Source organism: Cetorhinus maximus, chromosome 15, assembly GCF_964194155.1.
Source record: "Cetorhinus maximus chromosome 15, sCetMax3.hap1.1, whole genome shotgun sequence".
Classification (NCBI taxonomy): Eukaryota; Metazoa; Chordata; class Chondrichthyes; order Lamniformes; family Cetorhinidae; genus Cetorhinus; species Cetorhinus maximus.
Window position 1 is genome coordinate 90,897,706 of NC_135893.1, and position 20,960 is coordinate 90,918,665.

The 20,960-nt window shown below is 44.2% G+C and overlaps 1 protein-coding gene across 2 annotated transcripts in view; it reads left to right on the top strand.

Moving 5' to 3' along the window:
- The first annotated feature begins 1,048 nt into the window (after positions 1–1,048).
- Positions 1,049–20,960, top strand: part of LOC144691001 (transmembrane protein 94-like) — a 46,023-nt gene continuing 26,111 nt past the window's right edge. Inside the window, exons 1-4 of one of the 2 annotated variants that reach the window (XM_078558966.1) lie at positions 1,049–1,193; positions 5,305–5,402; positions 9,489–9,582; positions 10,193–10,363. In XM_078558966.1, coding sequence (XP_078415092.1) covers positions 1,075–1,193; positions 5,305–5,402; positions 9,489–9,582; positions 10,193–10,363 — 482 coding nt within the window. In that variant the 5' untranslated portion in view covers positions 1,049–1,074. The remainder of the gene's footprint in view (positions 1,194–5,304; positions 5,403–9,488; positions 9,583–10,192; positions 10,364–20,960) is intronic. The other variant, XM_078558967.1, reaches the window with a different exon arrangement.

Genomic DNA, 20,960 nt, shown 5'->3' on the forward strand with positions numbered 1-20,960 from the left:
TCTTTGGAATTTCTCTTTTTCCATTCCCCTGGACCTTTGGGGTTTTTCTTAGCTTGGGACTTTCTATCTGTCCCCTTTTAGGCTGCTTCTGCTTCACAGCTGCCTTCAAACCAACTAAACCCAAACAGCTTCCAAAACAAACTGCTGTCTTTCTTCTTGTGTGTGTGTGTGTCTGTGGGAGGAACCTGCCTATCTGGCCCCCTGTTGCTAGATAACAGCACTGTTCTTCCTACTCTTGTGTTTACTTTCACTCTATAGGGATCGTAAACATCTCATTAGAAATGCAAGCAGCTTTTTAAAGTGAAACTAAAACTCCATTTGACCTTTCTTAACACACAGATACAGAAATACAAATCAAACCTAAACTTCAAAGCTAAAACTCATTCCTAACACCTACAAATAAAAGTATAACTTACTTAAGCTGTCTCTCTTTCCTAACAATTCCACTAGCTGAGCCAATCATTATTCCACTATTTGAGCAGGCAGGAAATTAACTGATGTAAGATAATGTATTATTCTAATGAATATGCTCATTAATTTGATTGTGCTATAATTCGCTTTAGATACCCAACTCACTAATATGCCCACTTCAACCCAGTTTAGTCAGGTGGCACTGTGATTGCTTGGTATTTGGTAAATTGCTTCCTCACTAAATTATTGGGTGAAATATCTCCTCATGGATATATCCAACCCTCCATCCATTTTATCCTCCAAATTATTTCTCATGTCCATCGGCCACTATACATAGTAACATCAACAGCAACATGAAGAGTAGAGACATGTCTGCCTGAATGTTTGAATTCAGAACCTGAATGTTCTGTTGAAGAGTCATGCGGACTCAAAACGTTAACTGTGCTCCTCTCCACAGATGCTGCCAGACCTGCTGAGTTTTTCCAGGTATTTTTGTTTTTGCCTGAATGTTTATAGTTTGTGGAAAATGGATAAGAAGCAACAAAAAAAGGAAATACATACTAAAATATATTTTGAATTCAACAGAAAATGCTGTGGTGTTTGACTAGTTGTTTGCTCATGTTTTATTCCTAGACCCAGCAGTTTTTCGTGCTGTATTTTTTGATGAAGGCTGGGTTGACTATCTGCATGCAGTTGACATGCTTTGGGTTGATGCTGCATGGGTTCTGTGTGAAAGGACAATCTAAAGCCAACTTCTCTTGTCATCCATTTGGACCATTCATGTAAGTGGTATTTTGATATCTGATATTTTAGAATTGTAGAATGGTTACAGCACAGAAAGAGGCCATTTGCCCCATTGTGTCCACCCAGACTGTGTGATACTGATTACTTGTTTGATATATTTACATTTGAGGTCAGGTTAGCTCAGTTGGCTGGTAGGTGGATCAAATTAATGCCAACAACGTGGGTTCGATTACTATTTCAGCTGAAGTAGGCTTGGGGTCTGCCTCCTTGTCCTATCCCCAAGGTTGGGAAGCAATGACAAACCGCCACTGACACAAAAATTGCCCAAAAAAAAAAATCTCAGGATGAAACATCAACAGACAATGAGCCATGGACCTGCTTTTGGGCAGAGCACACATGAATGAATTTATAGATTTTTTATGAAATATGCATGCTATTTGTCGGCAAATCACAAAATCTCATAAGACCATAAGACATAGGAGCAGAAGTAGGCCATTTAGCCCATTGAGTCTGCCCCGCCATTCAGTGAGATCATGGCTGATCTGATAATGCTCAACTCCACTTTCCTGCCTTTTCCCCATACCCCTTGATTCCTTTACTGATTAAAAATCTGTCTATCTCAGCCTTGAATATACTTAACGACCCAGCCTTTACAGTCCTCTGCGGTAAAGAATTCCACAGATTGACTACTCTCTGAGAGAAGAAATTCCTCCTCATCTCTGTTTTAAACGGGCAGCCCCTTACTCTGAGATTATGCCCTCTGGTCCTGGATGTCAAGAACTGGTAATTCAGCTGAACACCATCTTTCACATGGCACTGTACTGTACTGTATACAGCCATCTCATAGTGACATACAGCAGATACAATACAACTTAACTCTGTCATGTTTAGGATGTGAACTGGAAAGGAGCACAGTTGCCGTGAGGAAAATCTCCAGTTTTGTAGCAGGCTACATTAAGTATTTGATAGTAAAGCTAGCAATTCAAATGTGTGTAATTACCAACAGCTATGGGAGGTCATCTGGAATCACTAGCATTCATCGCACATGTATGTATATCTGATTGTGAGAGTAGTCCCAATGAGGGAGTGTGGCTCTACTGAGATATATGATCCAGGTTCATGTCCATCATTCCGATTGAGGAAGGGCATGAAGAAGCAAGTTGCTGCTGTAGCAAGAGAGAGATCAATAGTTGATGCTGCATTAGCATGTCAACAACAAACAGGCGACAGGACATCTGATTAAAATTTTAAGGGATAAAAGGATTGGTATAATTTTCCCTCCTTTACAAAAGTGGATGCTGGAAACCTGAAATAAAAGCAGAAATGCTGAAAATATTCAACACGTCTGGTAGCATCATGGAGACAGAAATAGAGTTAACATTTCAGGTTTATGACTTTTCATCAGAACTGGGAAAAGGTAGAAACCTGATAAGTTTTGAGCAAGTGACATGGGGAGGGTGGGAAGAATAACAAAAGGGAGTGTCTGTGATAGGATGGACGGCAGAAGATGCCAGATGACAAAAGATTTCTAATGGTTCAAGGTCTTATATCTTCTTTCTCCTCATCATCCAAGGCCCCAAACACTTCTTCCAGGGGCAATAACAATTTACTTGAATATCTTTCAAGTTAGTATACTGTATTCACAGCTCATGATGCGATCTTCTCTACAATGGGGAGACAAATTGCAGACTGAATGACCGCTTTGCTAAACACGTCCATTCAGTCTGCAAGCATGAGCAAGCATGACCAGTCCTCTATTGTTTTAATTCCCCATCTTGCTCCCACTCTGACTTCTCTGTCCTTGGCCTGCTACAGTGTTCCAACGAAGCTCAACACAAGCTCAAGGGATAGTACTTCATCTTTTGACTGGGCACTTTACAGCCACATTGTGTTCAACAATTTTAGATCATAACCTCTGCCTCATTTTGTTTCGTGTTTCTTTGCTAGTTTAGTTTTTTTCTCTCATTTCACTCTTATTTCCTTTATTTTGCACTTGGATGACTGTTATTCAGGACCCTACCATTCACATCTCCTCCAGGCACACCTTTTGTTTCTTTACTTGTCCCGTTACCGCTCTCTTTTGCCTTGTAGCATGAAACCATTTTTCATTTTGGGTGGAATTATACTGACTGGGCGGTGTTGAGACTGTGTTGGGGGAGGGGGGGTGGTGGCACTGCCAATAAAATGCCAGGAAGCTCTGTTGAGACGGCTTTCCAAGCAGCTGGAACAGGAGCTACTTGGCTTCCAGCCAAACAGAGGCAGACAGCAAATTTGCATGATTAATGGCCCAATTACCAGCCATTGGCGTTTTGCCAGTGCAAAGCAGCCCACCCCCGCCCCCCACCGACCTCCACCATGTAGGGAGGCCACTAGCTGCATGAAAGTGGCCTCCTTGTGGATTTCTGGGAGGCGGCATGGGCGAAGGGAGGGAGCCACTGGCAGCAAATAACGTCCCCCCGACCCCAATGACGTGGCAGGAGGTTCCACCGCCACCCACCACCCACCACCTCCCCCCCCCCCCAAATTCTCCATGCACCACCTGCTTGGCCTACAGAAAAATTTATTTAATGCTCACCCTTCTGAGGGCATCTCTAAATGGAGCCGCCCTCGCGTTTGCCTTGCTACCTCAGTAGTGACCACCTCTCTCAGTTGGCTGCCACAGTTTCAGAATTTACAGCCCTCTGATTGGCCAGAGGCATGGAAGGCCCACCCCGCTATCCTTAACTGGCTGCCTCCCTGCTTGCCAGCTCTTAATTGCCTTCTCTTGACAATATCGTGGCAGAAGTCTTGACTCCCACCCGAGTGTGCCGGCCACTGGAAAACCACCCTGCTGACGGGAGCTCCACCACTTTGGCAAAATCTCACCCTTAATCACTTCTGCAGTCTACCCTATCACAGAGCTTCCCTTTTGTTCTTCTTCCTAACCAATACTTCCTCTCATCCTTTCACATCCTCTTTAACAGTTCTATTTCAGTTGCAGTGCTATTTTTATTCGGCTTCCAAAACTCCACTGTATTTGTACTGAGAAGCAGCCAAATAGGTCATAGAGTAATAGAATGATACAGCACAGAAGGAGGCCATTAGGCCCATTGTCCCTGTACCAGCTCTTTGGAAAAGCTATCCAATTAGTCCCACTCCCCTGCTCTTTTTGACATAGCCCTGCAAATTTTTCCCCTTCAAGTATTTATCTAATTTGCTTTTGAAATATTTGAACACTGGAATGTGGAACAAAATGGTTCCAGATGCCTTGGGACCTCAAAAATTAACAGGTCTAGAATGTGTAAGGCAAAATGCGAGACCATGGATATTCCAGAATTTTACTTAATTTATCTTTGGTGTGCAGAAGAGGGAAAAAAGTGACTTTGTAGAACCTTCCATTCGGAGATGAAATGGGGGAGGGTAATTTCCATGATAAGGCAAATTGCACATTATCAAAATAACTCATGGAGTCTCTTGTTCCTATTCCTCTGCCAATTTTACACTGTAACAAGCTGCAGGGAATTGTAAGGACAAGAATAGCCTTTCCTTGCTATATGCTTTATGTTCTTACAACTCTCTGCAGCTTGTTACAATGCAAAATTGACAGATGATATATGAGCAAGTCTCCCCTGCTCCTTCTGCCAGTGAATGCTGAGAAGGAAAAAGTGGAAATGCAAATTTAAGAAATAGGGAGTTGCTGGTTGTTAGCAGCCTTTTCTGATCTAGGGCTCAATTCCTGTTAATTAGCACTCTACCAACTGACAGTTTGTTGCTTATAGTGCTTGTAGGTAAGATTAAAAAAAAGGGAATAAAATGTTAATATTAATGATTAATATTCCCATGCAATATTAAGACATTTGTGATGGGGTTATCAAGACATTTTAGCATAACATTCATTTCTAATTAATTGTGTAGAATTGTACATATCATTGATTCAATTATTAGACAGATCTTTTATGTATTACACAATAAATCCTACTTTAGCTGACTGATACGTTGTTTGACATAAAATCTTAAATGCATATAATTCAAGAAGAATTTTAATCAAGCATGACAAATGTTTAATAATTACATGAGTCTCTTACAATTCAGAGTATTAGAAGAACTGGATACACATGATATGGCCTTATGGTACTTATTATCTTTGCACTTTAATCTTAATTGAAACAGGAATTCAACTAACACGTCACCCGATTGGTTTGGAGAATATGAGAACGCTCTTATGCTGGCTCAAAAGATAGTAGCTTTTTTCATCCTTCTGCATGGATGTAAGTAACTAAGATTATCAAAAGATCTAAAATTGAAAGATATCAAGGAAAAAAAGCTTAGAAAATCAAGTTCTTTAAAATCTAGTCTTTATTATGATCTGCATCTGTATGAAACCTTGATGGGATTTTCAGTGAGTCTGCTAATATGGATATACATCTGTAATGTTACTCCACTGTTGTAGCTGAAATTATTTCTATACAAATGGTCATCAAGGCATGGTTTCATTTTCTCTTTCTTTTGAATCCAGTGAAAACCAAAGTCTCTAAGGTGTAAGCATTGAAGTGCATGAGATACAAATTGTGACTGGCCTACATCCCATTTAATAGTTTTAATCTTCTGACTGATACATGAGACTTCAAAATTCTGAAAAAGGATCTCCTGACTTTTGAGCAATTGTTGTACAGATTTACATTCTGGAAGATGTTTTTTTTCTGAACTGTTCCTCCTTTTAGTCCTATTCAACTTTAATTATTAATTACGTACAAATACCAACGAAACAATGGTGGGGTTTACTAAGCAAATTGGGTTACAATTTCAAAAGAATTATGTTCATTTGATTGCGGGTAGGTGCCCCAAATATCAAGATCACCCAACTAATGGCAAATAGTGTGCAACTTAGCCAACCATTAGTAGATCACTAATAGACGTTACATTGAAAAATATTCAGTTCAAGACATTCAATAAAAAACTCAAAGGGGAGGATTTTTCAGTCGGCGTGTGGGGGCTGGCCCGACATGCTGACGGGTAAAATGACGCACGATGATGTCGGGTGTACAAGCCGACGTCATCGCGCTGTCTCGCGATGTTTCCTTCGGCAGGCGCACGCCAGAGTCGGCTGTGTGTCCGCCGATATTTAAACGGCCTATTAAGTAAGTGATTAAGGTAATTGTTAACGCTGCCCATCCAACCTTAAGGTTGGCGGGCAGGCGAAAAGTCCAAGCAGCCTTCGTGTTTTTCAGGAAACCTCATCCACAAGCAGGATGAGGTTTCCTGAAGCTTTTATTAATGTAATAAAAAAATTTGCCTACATATAAAAACACGTCCCATCTCATGTGACACAGTCATATGAGGGGACATGTTTAAATAAATTTTTAATCCATGTACCTAATATTATCAGTTGCAATTCAATCTCCCTGAGGCAGCTCCGTGCTTCAGGGAGATTGAAGCGCTCTTTCGTGCACATGCTGGCCCTGACTCTCTCTCCTCCCCCCACCCACACAGGTAGCACTGAGCACCACTGCTCACGTCTTACGCTGGGGGGTGGCTTTAATTGGCCTGCCCACGTAAAATGGCAGCGATCAGCTCTGCACCCTCCCCTGCCCGCTCTAACCGAGCCTGCCCGCCGCCTGAAAAATTCAGGCCAAGGTGACCAGAGGACTTTAAAAATGAATGTTTTTAAAAGCAAGTCTACAAGTGAACGTTTCTTTGAGGCTTCGTTCCATAACGTTCAGGAATTCTTAATGCAAACAGAAGACTATTACTGGAATACATTCATCTTTCTCCAAAATGATTTAAAATGCTTAAAGAAGTTGTGTTCCAGTAGGTTCTTTTCTGTTCAAAGATCTAAAAACTCTACATGTTGTGAGTGAGGCACCTTAAGGAGTGTAAGTTTGGGGACAGAAATTAATGCCCTCCCTCATGATGAGTTTGGTGGTGGGGGCATTTAATCAGATGGGAGTGTGGTGGGTAGCGTACCCTCCCTCTTCCCACCACTGCCCCGATTAAGTCCACATCAGGAGGTCCATAGACAGCCTTGCTGCCACACCAGCAATTGAGGAACTTAAGTGGGCAATTAATGCCCACTTAAGGGCCTCATCCCACCACTGCTGGTATTCACCTAGTGGTGGCTGGGCACTTCATCATGCAGGAAGCCCAAAAAGCAAATCCTGTCATGTTTGTTTGTGGGATGGGTCCCTCATTATCAACCACTCAGTGACCCCACCTCCCTCATCATCACTCACCTGTGCCTGGGTCCATGGCGATCTTAGTACTCAGATGAGTATAGTACTGACAGTAGATACCACCTCCCCAGTGGCGCTGCTTAGCAATGAAGAGCTGTTGGCCTCTGATTATCTGGCAGCTCACAGTGGGCAGGACATTCGCACGGGATCCTAGATACTGTGGAAGGCCTGTCACTGCCCAGATAAGTATATGATGCAGTGCGACTTCTTGAAAAGTAACAACATGGGGTTCTTAGCAGCTTTCCAGCTGGCGGGTGAAACCCCCATCACCTCCATTAAATCCTGCCCTGGAAGTCTAAAACTGCTAGTGCAATAGTAATTCCTAGATCCAAGAACTGAGAGCAGTGTCTTTACTAGAAAGAAGGAGGTCATTTCACAAACAGCAAAAAAGCATTCGGGATAGCCACAGTGAGTGATCTATAATTTCAAGATACTGAACAGAATTTCCACAAGTCATTGGTCTCTGATTTCAAAAGTCAGGTTCTGAGCCAGTCACAAACCCACAGACTGAAAATGTTCAAAATCAGTGCTCTCCCCATCAGATTTTATGTATAATGAACCAAATGTGACATCAGTGAATTTTCTGGAGGATGACGAGTAATGGTTAAGTGCTCAAATAAAATTAATGGTCCAGCTTTTGCATTAATGATGGCAGTGAAACTGTAAGTGTTTGCTGTTATTACTCCACTAACTGACAGCAACCACACGTGCAGAATAACGTGGAAATCCAGAAGTTACTGTCAGTGATTCTATGCTTCCCCAGAGGGCGCATTATTAAGAGGGGCAGATTTTCGTTATCGAGGTGGGAAGCTCGGGTTGGAAAATTTCCCGATTCAGCAGACCTGTCTCCATACAAGTGGCCCCCGTCTGCACTGTTTTCACTCCAGGGAGGTGGGTCAGGATTCGGTCGGGCCCGCCGAACCCGCAAGCAGTTCAGATGTGGCCAGGGAAGTGGGCAAATGCTGAAGAGTGCAGGCTAGGAGGCCTGCCTCAGTTGTATTAAAGGCTATTAGGCCCTGTGACACTCACCCCTCAACCCCATCTGAAGAAACAGATGTCAGGCCATTTGTTTCTGTTAATACAGTTCACAGATGGTCTCATTATGAATTCTTGGTTGAGCTCCAAGACTTACTAATGGATCAATTCAGCAGGGGCCTGCTTTCAGAGGTGGAAATGGAGCGTTTAATTGATTGACATGGTCAGCATGTGTCCTTCAGAAACTGTCCTTACTCCACAAAAATTGCGCTGGTGTATGAGATGCCTATCGCTGCAATGGAACCAGCCAGGTCAGGAGCACCACAATGAGGGTGGGAATCTTGCAATCAGGTCCTGCTCGCCATCTTTAAAGGTCTCCAAAGTCAGCCTGACTCTGCAAAAATGAGGTCCAAACATTCCCCATTCTGCTGTCACCACCCACCACCCCCCCAACACCCCCGCCCCTAGCATGCATTCAATGGGAAATCATTGGAATTGACAAGAACTTCCATCTTATGCTGTCAGTCTCACTAAAAAAACCTTTATAAAAAGTGGCAAGTTGATGAATGAGGTGTAACTGGGGTTGTTAAAGACTCACGAATTTCATAATTAGTGCCAAACACCCTCACTGACCCTTAAAAGTGAATTTCATGTTTGTGGAATGTCAAATTTCTCCTTACTATTTTTCAAAATAGTTTGCTTATCTTTATTTTAGCTTCTATCTTAATCCAATATAATTTTCAGCTGGCAAAATAAATGATTTAAATTAAAAGTTAAGGGTATTACATGCTTTTAATTTCCTGGTTTGCTGTATGTGAATGCTTGATTGTGTCTGGCTGCTTACCACTTGCTGACTGCTGCACCCCAAGACATCTCCTTTACTTGGCACCAGATTTAAACTAATGTCAGGAAGGGGGTAAACCATGATATAGCAATCACTACGTGTCCGTGGGCAGCTTTCTTCCAGGTCAGCAGCAAGTGCCCTTGCTTCTCCACTGACTGCAAAATCAAGGCAATGAAATGCTTGTGACATCAACAATCAAGGTTACAATTCATTGATGCAGAAAATGATGATAAAATTAAATTTATTGGTTGCATCATAAACTTAATTTATGATTAAGTCTTTAAATGCACTCTTCTATTTCTCAGTGTGTACGTCTATGAGTCATGTTCACCGATCCAACCCTTTGTGGAAACAGAGCCCGCTAAGTAACCGATGGTGGTGTGCTGCTGTCATTATTGCGTAAGTGTAACTCTTGCAATAGTTTTACAAAAGAAGATTTGGCTTATCATGCAGATGTAGAGTGCAGTAAAATCTGATAGACTAAATTATGCACAATGCAGATGCTTGTGTACAGGATGTAACTTAAGTAACAGTGAGACAAAGAATATAATTCATTAGTGAAACTGCAAATGAATAATTCTCAAATGAATTAGTGCAGCATTGCTTTGCTCATTTAAACTCCCACTCAGGCTATTCATGGACACTAAAATGACAACAAATATTAAAATGAAGACAGTCACTTCGCCTCCCCACAGATGCCCTCCCCGCTCCCAACCCCCCCTACCCCCATCGCCATACTGATTCCTGTACCTAAGAGGTCATGGACAGGATTTTCCCTGCAGGCTTCTATAGGGAGTTAAGAGATGCTGAGATTGAAATGAAAATGTTTTCTGGCTCAAATGAGCAGCGTGAGCTTCTTGGAAGCAGCTTTAACAATGGAGCAGACATAGCAGTTCCAGTGGGGGTCAAACTTTGATGTACGGAGACTGAGTAGAGGTTGGCCTAGATGAAAAAAAAAGGGGAAATGTTTTCAATATCACCTCAACACTTAACCATATTTTATCTTTAGGTTTCTTCTTCACGTTATCCAAATAAATGCAGCCTACTGCATGTGGAATCATAAATCCTCACCTCTTGCCTTTCACTTCTTGGACATTCCAGCAGCAGCTTGGTTTCTTGGTTTCCTCTGGCTGATCCCACTGATGGTCATTAATGAATTTCTTAAACTTCATGAAATTAGGTGAGGGTGAACTTGACTATTTATTTTGCAGAGGCTATACATTTCTAAGATCAAAGGAAATTGGGATTAGAAAAACATTTTCCTAACTACTATATACAAAACGGGAAAGTGCATTAAGATAACAGTTCATTCCTCAGCAATCAGTGCTGTATATATTTTACATTGGCAAATTAACGTTCACAGATATGCATGAAGCTGCCTTAGGGTTGTGATCTCAGAGCTAATCTAGTACCTAGGAAAGCAATTTTTGTGCAGTGGTAGTTTAAACTATAAGAATAACAGATATGCCGTTTCTATAGATTTGTCAGGAGTTTGCCAGTGGTGGTTCAATTTGTATCAATAACAATGGGCTGAATTTTCTGTTTGTTGGACGGGGGTGCCCGACACAATTGGCGGTGGGCGCGTAGCCAATCACCGCCAGCGAAACGGGCCGCGCCGCCATTTTGCGCGGACGGGCCAATTAAGGCTTGCTCAGCGCGTTTCAGACTCCTGTGTTCAGCGGGAAATTCAAATCTGCGGCGGGCGTGTTCAGACCGCCGATGCCAATGGGGAACCAGCAGTCTGTATAAAGAAAAGCCAGGCAGCCTCCTTTAGGCTGTTCACCATGGCCAGCGACCGGGCTCCAGAGGGGGTGAGGGCAGAGGAGGAGGAGGGGGGCAGGCTGCAGGGTAGACCAGCGGGGGGCCAATGAGCCCCTCGGTTCTCCGATGCCTGCCTTGCTGCCCTCCTTGAAGAGGTGTCAAATCATCGGGAGGTGTTGTTTTCGGAGGATGGGAGGAGGAGGGCCCCCCACGTGACCAGGCAGGCATGGCAGGAGGTGGCGGAGGCTGTAAGCTCTCAAGATGCTGTGCGGCGCACAGGAACCCAGTGCCGCAAGCGCTTCAATGATTTGTTGCGCTCTGGAAGGATGAGTACCATGTTGGCCTTGGCCATTTTACCCAGCAGGTAGCCTTAGCCTTTGAGGCCCCCCCCACCCCATGTCTTAGTGTCGTTACTGCATTAGGCATTTGACGCAGGCTGGGTGGACAAACAGATAGTGACCATGCTTACATCAGCCTTAGTGGTTGAGGAGAAAATGGGTTCTCCCCGCAACATATGTTGCTGTTTGTCGCATTTGAGTAGTCTGGGGGCAACCTGCAGGGGAGACAGCTAGGCACATACTCAGAACTCCAACACATGTCTTATTGATTGTGATGAGATGGTGGAAGGGGAGCCTCAAGGTGTCGTGGCCAAGAGCCATCTACTGGCCTCGGCGCCGCACCTAGTTGCGCCTCCTTGCCATGGGCGCTAAGACCCGTGTGTTACTGAAAGTGATGGACGCTAAATATGTCCAAGGTGGCCGTTGGGGGAGGGGGTTGGGAGCAGTCGTACTATCTTCTGGTGACTTATCACCAGTAGTGTGGACAGGAGCCGCTGGAGGTCTCAGATGGGCCACTGTGGTTGGGAGGCAGTGTGCGTGTGCAGAGTACATGAGCGATAAATGCTCTTCTCTGTTCTGCAGGCAAAAGCAGAGCACAATAGCCAGGAGCATCTGCGGACTGGTGGTGGGCACGCCGTGCTGCAGCGCCTCACCGCTTATGAGGAGCAGGCCATGAAGCTGGGGAGGAGGCAGGCGGCCAGGTCGGCAGGTGTCTGCGAGGCTGGGGTGCAGCGGCCAGGTAATTGAGGGCCACAGACCCATCCACTCTGTCTCCCCACCATCCAAAGCATTGATGATTGCTGCAATCATTAATGCAGCAACACTGCTCATTCACAGACTGATACAGACAGACATATGGGTCATGCACAAAGGTCCCTTGGCCCCTTGAGGATGCGCATCTCTAGCACCTTCCAGTCGCCTTATCCCACTTGTGACCACTATCCCCATGGCCTAACATGCCATGGCATCACTGCTGCACATCCAAAGACTTATTGCATTTTAAGAGGGTTTGTACCTCCACCACCCTTTCAGCCAGTGCATCCCACATTACTCTGTCCAAAACGTCCTCAGCACCTCGCCTGTCAACCTCATGGCACTCAACTTAAATAAATGCCACCACGTTAGTCATCCCTGCACCAAGGGGAAATGTTGCCTTCCGTCCACTCATTCTATGTCCCTCATAATGGTATGAAGGTCAATAATGTGACCTGTCAATCTCCTGTGCTCCACGGCAAATGTCGCAAGTGTATGCAATGTTTCCTCATAACTCCAACTCTCCAGGCCAGCATGCATCCAGGTCAGGACCTCTGCACTCTCCCCACTCCAATGCCATCCCTCCCATGAAGCGCAGGTCACAAATGAATGCAGAAGTGTAGATGTGGCCTCAACAGCATTTTCTGCACTTGCAACATGACCTCCCTTTTCCTACATTCTATTCCTTGGCTAATAAAGGCAAGTCTGGCTTTGACCTTGTTAAATGCCTTATGTTCCTGTTCTGCTACCTTAATGGGTCTGCCCAGCAAGGTCCCTGTAATTGTCGTGACTTCCCACGGCCCTGCCATTACTCATGTATTCCCGTACCTTGTTTGTCTTGCCCGAGTGCTTAACCTCACACTTATCCACATAACATTCCATGTGGCATTCCTTAGGCCATCTGACCAGCCTGTCTGTATGTGTGTGTAATGTTTGAGCCTCCTCTTGACTATTTACCACCCCACCAATGTTCGTCTCCTTAGGTTCTCGAAGGCTGAGCGCACTATGAGCCCGGGGTGGGGGACTGAATGGTGTTGCTGACTGAACGCTAACTGATATGCTGTCCTTGTTGTTAATTTCAGCATCACCACCGCATGGCCGCCAGGAGGACGTCCAGGGTCCCCCCTCCACACCTGAAGGGCATCAATTGACACTAGCGTCACATCATTTCAGCAAGCCAGGCACCTGCAAGCCCTCACAGCGCTAATGGCCACAGGTAGTCACTCACAATGTGGGAGATGTTCTGGGCACCAAGTGTCGCAGCTCGGTGCCCATCCACCTGCAGTAAGCAGGGAGGTCCAATGTGACCTCACGTTGGCGCAGCAGCTGCCTGTCGTCACTGTGAGCTCCTCTCAGGGCGCTCCAGACGAGGGCAGCAGCTCCTCCGCCCCTCTGCCAGTGACCGTTGCATCCGTTGAGGCTGCGACAACTGGGGAGGTGCCAGTTCTGGAACTGGCCACTCCCTCCCAGGCGGGGCCAGCACAGGCTCCACAGGCCAGAGGATGGCCGCCAAGGTCATCGAGGCCAACAGGACAGCAGAGCCAGCAGGCTGTCTCACAAGCCACTCTGAGCGATGGGGCAGCACCTAGACGTAGCACCTGCAAACATAAGCATAAGGTACGTTAGACACTCCACAGGTTTGTCACTGGTGATTTTGTGTTGGCCCTAGATTAGGGAATGTTTGATTCTCAACGTCAGAGCGACGTTTGTTGTTTATTTGGTGGCAATAAAGTCCACTTTTCTGACCATGGCTGAGGGTGTTTCCTTTGTGCTGCATTTGTATGTTTCACAGACATATCATGAGTGTTTGAGTGGACATTGATGTTTCTGTACTAAGCCCTTAGTTGCAGCTGATGTGGTGGAAGATGTAGCACCTAAGTGCCATGTTTGGAAGCGCCAGGCAATGCTGGTCCTGCTGATCCATGTGTGTGGAGCTAGCTGAAGGTTCATTGGATTAAAGTGTCCCAGATGTCCCTGCCTCCTTGGTGTAGTAGCGGGTCGGCGTGCTGCTCCTCATCATTGCCCTGTGCTTCCCCATCCTCCAAGCCACTGCTGGATTCATCATGTGCAGCCTCATCCACTGTGTCAAGGTCTTCATCGTCAACTGCATCCCCCCTTTCCAGCGACAGATTGTGCAGAGCGCAGCATGCAACCACTATCAGAGAGATGCGATCTGGGGAGTACTGGAGTGCGCCCCCTGAGCGGTCTAGGCAACGGAAGCGCATCTTGAGAAGACCAATGGCTCTCTCCACCACAGTCTTTGTGGTGCTGTGGTTCCTATTGTAGCGCTCCTCAGCTTCTGTTCTTCGATGGTGGAGAGGCGACCTTCTGAAGGGATAGCCCTTGTTACCCACCAGCCAACCATGCAGCCGAGATGGAGCACTGAAGAGTCCCAGCATCTGGGAGTGTCTGAGGATGTAGGCATCGTGGGAGCTGCCTGGGTACCTTGCACAAACTTGCAGAATCTGCATCCTGTGATCACACACTATCTGCACGTTCATGGAGTGGAAGCCCTTCCTGTTGACGAAGGCACCGGGCTCACCTGCTGGCGCCTTGATGGCCACATGTGTACAGTCTATAGCACCCTGGACACGGGGGAAGCCAGCAATGGCTGCGAAGCCTCTGGCTCACTGTGCCTGACTTGCCTGGTCGCAGCGGAAGTGGATGAAGGTCAATGCCCATCTGAATAGAGCGTCTGTAACCTGCTTGACACAAGTGTGGACAGCTGATTGGGAGACACCGCAAAGATCACCCACAAAGCCCTGGAAGGAACCAGATGCATAGAAGTGGAGGGCAACTGTGACCTACAGAGCCGCTGACATGGGGTGTCCACCCACACAGTTAGGGGAGATCTCAGGGCCAATCATCTGACAGATATAGTTCACTGTCCCCCTTGAGAGTCACAGCCTCCTTCAGCACTGCACCTCAGTCATATTGAGGTAGCTGCTTCGCCGCCTGTATACCCTGTCTTCTGCGGCCCTTTCCACCTTGGACAACCTCTTGGCCCTGCGCCCCTTGTGCCTGCGCCTGGCCTCCCAAAGGTGGCTCCCCTGGAGGCTGATTGTCCAATCCTGGCCTCCTCCTTATTCTATCCCTCCCTTCCTCCTCAGAGGAGCTGCCTCCAGTGGAGATGTCAGAACCCATACCCAGGCTAAATGGAGGCCTCCGGAAAGCTGCAGGCCCGATAAGGATTACTGTCTGCAGACTGGTGAGCTGAAGCTGAGAGAAAGCTATTGAAAATCGATCTGAACTGCTAACAATCACACAGGCAAGTTTAAAACACTTTCTGCAATAAATACTTCAGATAAAACATTAACAACCCCTCTGAACGCACATATCCTGCCCATGGATGAGGTCTGTTAAAAAATCAGTTACCCTCCTGCCCGTTGCCCCCATGCACTGAGCCGAAGATCACACGGGCTCCTCAAAATCAGCGTTGATTGCCGAGTTAAGGGCCTTAACAAGGCCTTTAATTAATGGCGGGCGCGCGTTGTGCTTCATAGCGCACCCACCCAGCTAAATATCACGATGCCACGCGCTGACATCGGCACGCTCGCCCGACGTCAGCGCGCGACATTTTAAGTGCTGACGTGCGGGCTCCGCCACCCGCATGTCAGCCATAAAATTCTGCCCAATGTGTTTTTGACCCAACCATTAAAAAAGTCCAATAGAGCGAAATACTCAGCTCTTGAAACAACAGTATATTGTCGCATATTATACACTCAGCAATAGTTCCAAGGAACAGACACTGACAGGTTAAATCTCACTTATATCGGGCACTTGGTAAATAAGGGATGTGATCCACGACAGGGGCTGCATGGCTTTGCTGTGCCATCTACATGTACCAAAACAAGTATGGAATGAGAAAAGGTTATTCATTTTTTCCAGTATATCATGTACAAATTGCCCTATCATGGATTTTCCTGCATTGCCTGCAACAGCAATCACACGTTTCTTTGTAAAGAAGTTTCATTCCCAATTATCACTTTCTTTTAGCTTGGAAAGTTACTCACATTTTTCCAGGTTTCTCACCTGCCTTGTTGTTTGCACTACAGGAGAGGCAGCAAACCTACTGATAGGCCTATGTAACCAGCCACCAGGGAGTGCACTAGAACAGCCACTGCGGTGTGCCAAGCTAAAAGCAAAATACTGCGGATGCTGGAAATCTGAAATAAAAACAGAAAATGTGGGAAAACTCAGCAGGTCTGGAAGCACTTGTGGAGAGAGAAACAGAGTTAATCGGCTGAAATTTCCTCTCGGGCTGGCGCGCGCCCCACCCGAACGAGTAGAATAGTGCGCGATGACGTCGGGACGCTCACCCGACGTCATCGCGCACTCTCTTGATATTTGATTCTTCCTCAAGTTGAGCACTTGCTGGCTCCATCTGGCACTCAGCTGCCACCCAGTGTGGAGAGCCCGAGAGATCTCATCCCATCTTCAGTCATTTCTATAAAGGGACCTATACCATATTTTAAAAAAAATTCTGGAATAGAAATTTTCTGTGGTTTTGCTTGTCCGGCCCTAGCAGCACACTTCTATCAAACCTCCTTCAATTGCTTGGGATTTCCTAATTAAATGCATGTCTTGACCTTTATCCAAGCCATTTCACCTGACTCCTGCCACAGTTGCAGTGAGAGTCTGACAAAATGGCCAAGGGAATTCTGATTCCTCCTTCACTAGTTCACAAGATAAATACAAATGGGGGAGGGACTTTTGCTCAGTCAATCCATTTCTACTGCTATTGGCAGTTTTAAAACCTCCAGAAGCTGCAGATCACTTATATTTACAGCATCACTAGAATGCTCTAAAAAAAAATTAGCTCTCTCCTATAATTTTCTGTGGGCATACAAGGAGAGATCCACTAGCCTGTATTCAATTTCACTGCTGCCATTCTCTACATTTACAGATCTTATTGTACTTCTTTTGTTATGGTTATGTACATACGAACATACGTACATACAAATTAGAAGCAGAAGTAGGCCACTCGGCCCCTCGAGCCTGCTCCGCCATTCAATAAGATCGTGGCTGATCTGATTGTAACCTCAAACCCACAGCCCTGCCTACCCCCAATAACCTTTCACCCCCTTGTTAATCAAGAATCTATCTAACTCTGCCTTAAAAATATTCAAAGACTCACGAACCTCTGAGAGAAAAAATTTCTCTTCATCTCTGTCTTAAATGAGCGACCCCTTATTTTTAAACAGTGACCCCTCGTTCTAGATTCTCCCATAAGAGGAAACATCCTCTCCACATCCACCTTGTCAAGACCTCTCAGGATCCTAAAGATTTCAATCAAGTCACCTCTTACCCTTCCAAACTCCAGTGGATACAAGCCTAAGCTGTCCAACCTTTCCTCATAAAACAATCCACCCATTGATGGTATTAATCTAGTAAACCGTCTCTGAATTGCTTCTAATGCATTTACATCTTTCCTTAAATAAGGAGACCAGTACTGTACACAATACTCCAGATGTGGTCTTACCAGTGCCCTGTACAACTGAAGCATAACCTCCCTACTTTTGTAATTAATTCCCCTCAGTAAAACAATAACATTCTATTAGCTTTCCTAATTACTTGCTGTACCTACATACTAGCCTTCTGTGAATTATGCACTATGACACCCAGATTCTTCTGCATCTCAGAGCTCTGCAATCTCTCACCATTTGGATAATAAGCTTCTTTTTTATTCTTCCTGCCAAAATGGACAATTTCACATTTGCTCACATTATACCCCATTTGCCAGATCTTTTCCCACTCGATTAATTTATCAATGTCCCTTTGTAGCCTCCTTATGTCTTTTTCACAATTTACTTTCATACTTATCTTTGTGACATCAGCAATTTTAGCAGCCATTCCTTCGGTCCCCTCATCCAAGTCCTTTATATAAATTATAAGAAGCTGAGGCTCCAGCACTGATCCCTGTGGCACAACACTCTGCCACCCAGAAAAAAGACCCATTTATGCCAACTCTCTGCTTCCTGTTAGCTAGCCAATCTTCTATCCATGCCAACCTGCTACACCATGAGTTTTTATTTTCCGCAATAACCTATGATGTGGCAAATTATTAACTGCCTTCTTGAAAGCTAAATACAGTACATCCACCGGTTCCCCTTTATCCACAGCACACGTGACTCCTTCAAAGAACTCCAACAAATTGGTTAAACATGATTTCCTTTTCACAAAACCATGTTGACTCTGCCTGATTGCCTTGAATTTTTCTAAGTGCCCTGCGACAACATATTTAATAATAGCTTCTAACATTTTTACTACAATAGATGTTAGGTTAACTGGCCTATAGTATCCTGCTTTCCATCTCCCTCCCTTTTTGAATAAAGGAGCTACATTTGCTATTTTCCAATCTAATGCAACCTTCTCCGAATCTAGGGAATTTTGGAAAATTAAAACCAATGCATCAACTATCTCACTAGCCACTTCTTTCAAGACCTTAGGATGAAGTCCATCCAACAATTTGCCCAATACCACTTCCCTGGTGACTGTAATTTTCCCAAGTTCCTCCCTCCCTTCCATTTCTTGATTTACAGCTATTTACTGGATGAGGAATCTATCCTGGACTAATATTCCAGTGAGTGTGGTTTCAAATCTCACTATGGTAGTTTGAGAATTTGAATTCAGTTTAAAAATAATCTGGAAATAAAAAAGTTTGTGACATGAAACAGTTGGATTGTCATAAAAACCCACCTGGTTCACTAATGCCCTTTAGGGAAGAAATTCTGCTGTCAATTGCCCGGTTTAACATGTATGTCACTCCAGGTGCACATCAACATGGTTGGCTCTTAACTGCTCTCTGAAGTGGCCTAGCAAGCCACTCTATCATATCAAACTGCTCAAGGCGGCCCACCACTACCTTCTCAGGGCAACAAGGGCTGGCAAAAATGCTGGCCTTGTCAGCAACATCCACATCCCAAAAACTCCTTTTAAATGATTTCTACCTGCTTCCCCCAATCAGCCTCATCTCTAGTTTGATATCATATGTGAACTTGACCACTTTAGCTTAGTTATTTCCACTTCATCGCAATGAGCTCTTTTAATCACAGAAACAAGGCAATATGAAATAAAGAAAATAAACCAGAAGAAGTGGAATAAATAATCTGTGAATAAGACTAACAAAAGCCTCAAATACATTATGATGATAACTATATATGATTAGCAAAGCAGTCACAAGTAAATTGGTTCTTAATAATAGGCAAGGAAATAATTTGTGAACCGAAGCTTGAGGTAGACATCACACATAGGAAGAGCCCTCACGTCATATCAATCAAAGTTCCCAGTTTACTATGACATTATAATAAAAAAACTAAAGTACTGGTACAAATAGAAACTCTGTGGGCTGATGTAATTCTAGATTTACAGATCTCCCTTCTGATCTCAAATAACGTAAGCAATATGACTTGGCCAAACACATATTAAGAGATGAAGCAGGGCTGAAATAAATCATGGCATAATCTACCCATCGCAGTTAAATATTAATCATTCAACATGCTAAAATATTACTTAACCATCTCCAAGAAACCATATATTTCCACAAGGACAGGGCTTAGGCAGCAGGAAATGCACTAATCTGCAACTAGCAATGATAAAAGGGAAATGATAAAAATGCATTGAATGGCAGCAGACTGGCAATAAATTTCAGCAACGACAGAAGGGCTTACAATCTGACAAGTGATATCATCTGAATCACAGATTAGTGCCAGTTTCAACTATACTGAACATTGTATTAATGATTCTAATCAAAAATATTCATAAAAAGATCATTGCACTTGTTCAGAGAAGGATCAAAATAGTTTATTTCAAAAAATATAAAATGTGCGCTACGAGTACGACAGAGGGCACAAGTCTAGAGCTCTCAACTTTTTTAATAATAGTCTGTGAAATACAATTGAAATGCATCCAAATTTGATCTGCATTTGAAAGTAACATTTTAAGAAATAAAGAATTTGAATGCACAGGGTCATTTAATATACTCCTGCAAATATTAATATTGCAGTTTTGAATTCATCTTATTTATTTTTCCTCATGCCATGTTGAATTTGGTAAAAAAATAACAAATGTGTTAGAATTTGTTTTTAAGATCGATATCTTTATAATTGCTAATTGCTAAACTGCACCATTTTGTTCCTATATGGCTTTCAGGGCTGATAGCTGGGGATGAACATGGCTGCCATCTTCCTCACCCTTTCCCAACCCTTCCTGATCTCCAATAGTCAGGTCAACTTTTGACATAGCAGAGTTTTATTTCCTCACTTACACATTTTTATGATTTAGTTAGGTCCTTGCATAATGTGCCTGAAGTTCAAAAGCTATTTCAATAACATTACAGAGATGATGATGCATCATTTCAAATGCTCCAGTGGACAAAAGTGAAGCATTGTTGTCTATACTGTAATTCTTTCGTTCTATCTTTCATTCTTTTTGACAACTGTTGTACTCAACCATAGTTCTCTAAGTACTACTCCTGCTTCTGAGTCAGAAGGTTGTGGGTCCATAATCCCGCTTAGGGACTTCGTGAGAATTTTGGCCGTCACTCCAGTCATAGATTTTAGGATGAGAAACCAATACCCCGTCTGTCCTCTCAGGTGAAAGTAAAAAGATCCCATGGTACTACTTCAAAGATCAGCCGGAGAGTTCTCCCCGGTGTCCTGGCTAGTACTAATCTCAAAACCATTATCACTAAAACAGATTATTGGGCTATTATTGCATTGCTGTTTGTGGGACCTTGCTGTGTGCAAATTGGCTCCTGCATTTCCTATATTAAAACACTCACTATGCTTCAAAAGTATGTCATTGGCTGTAAAGCATTTTGGGACTTCCTGAAGTTATGAAAGGCACTATATAAATGCAAATTCTTTCTGTCTTTACTATATGAAAATAATTCAAGCTTCCAACCCCACCAAACCCTGAACTGTG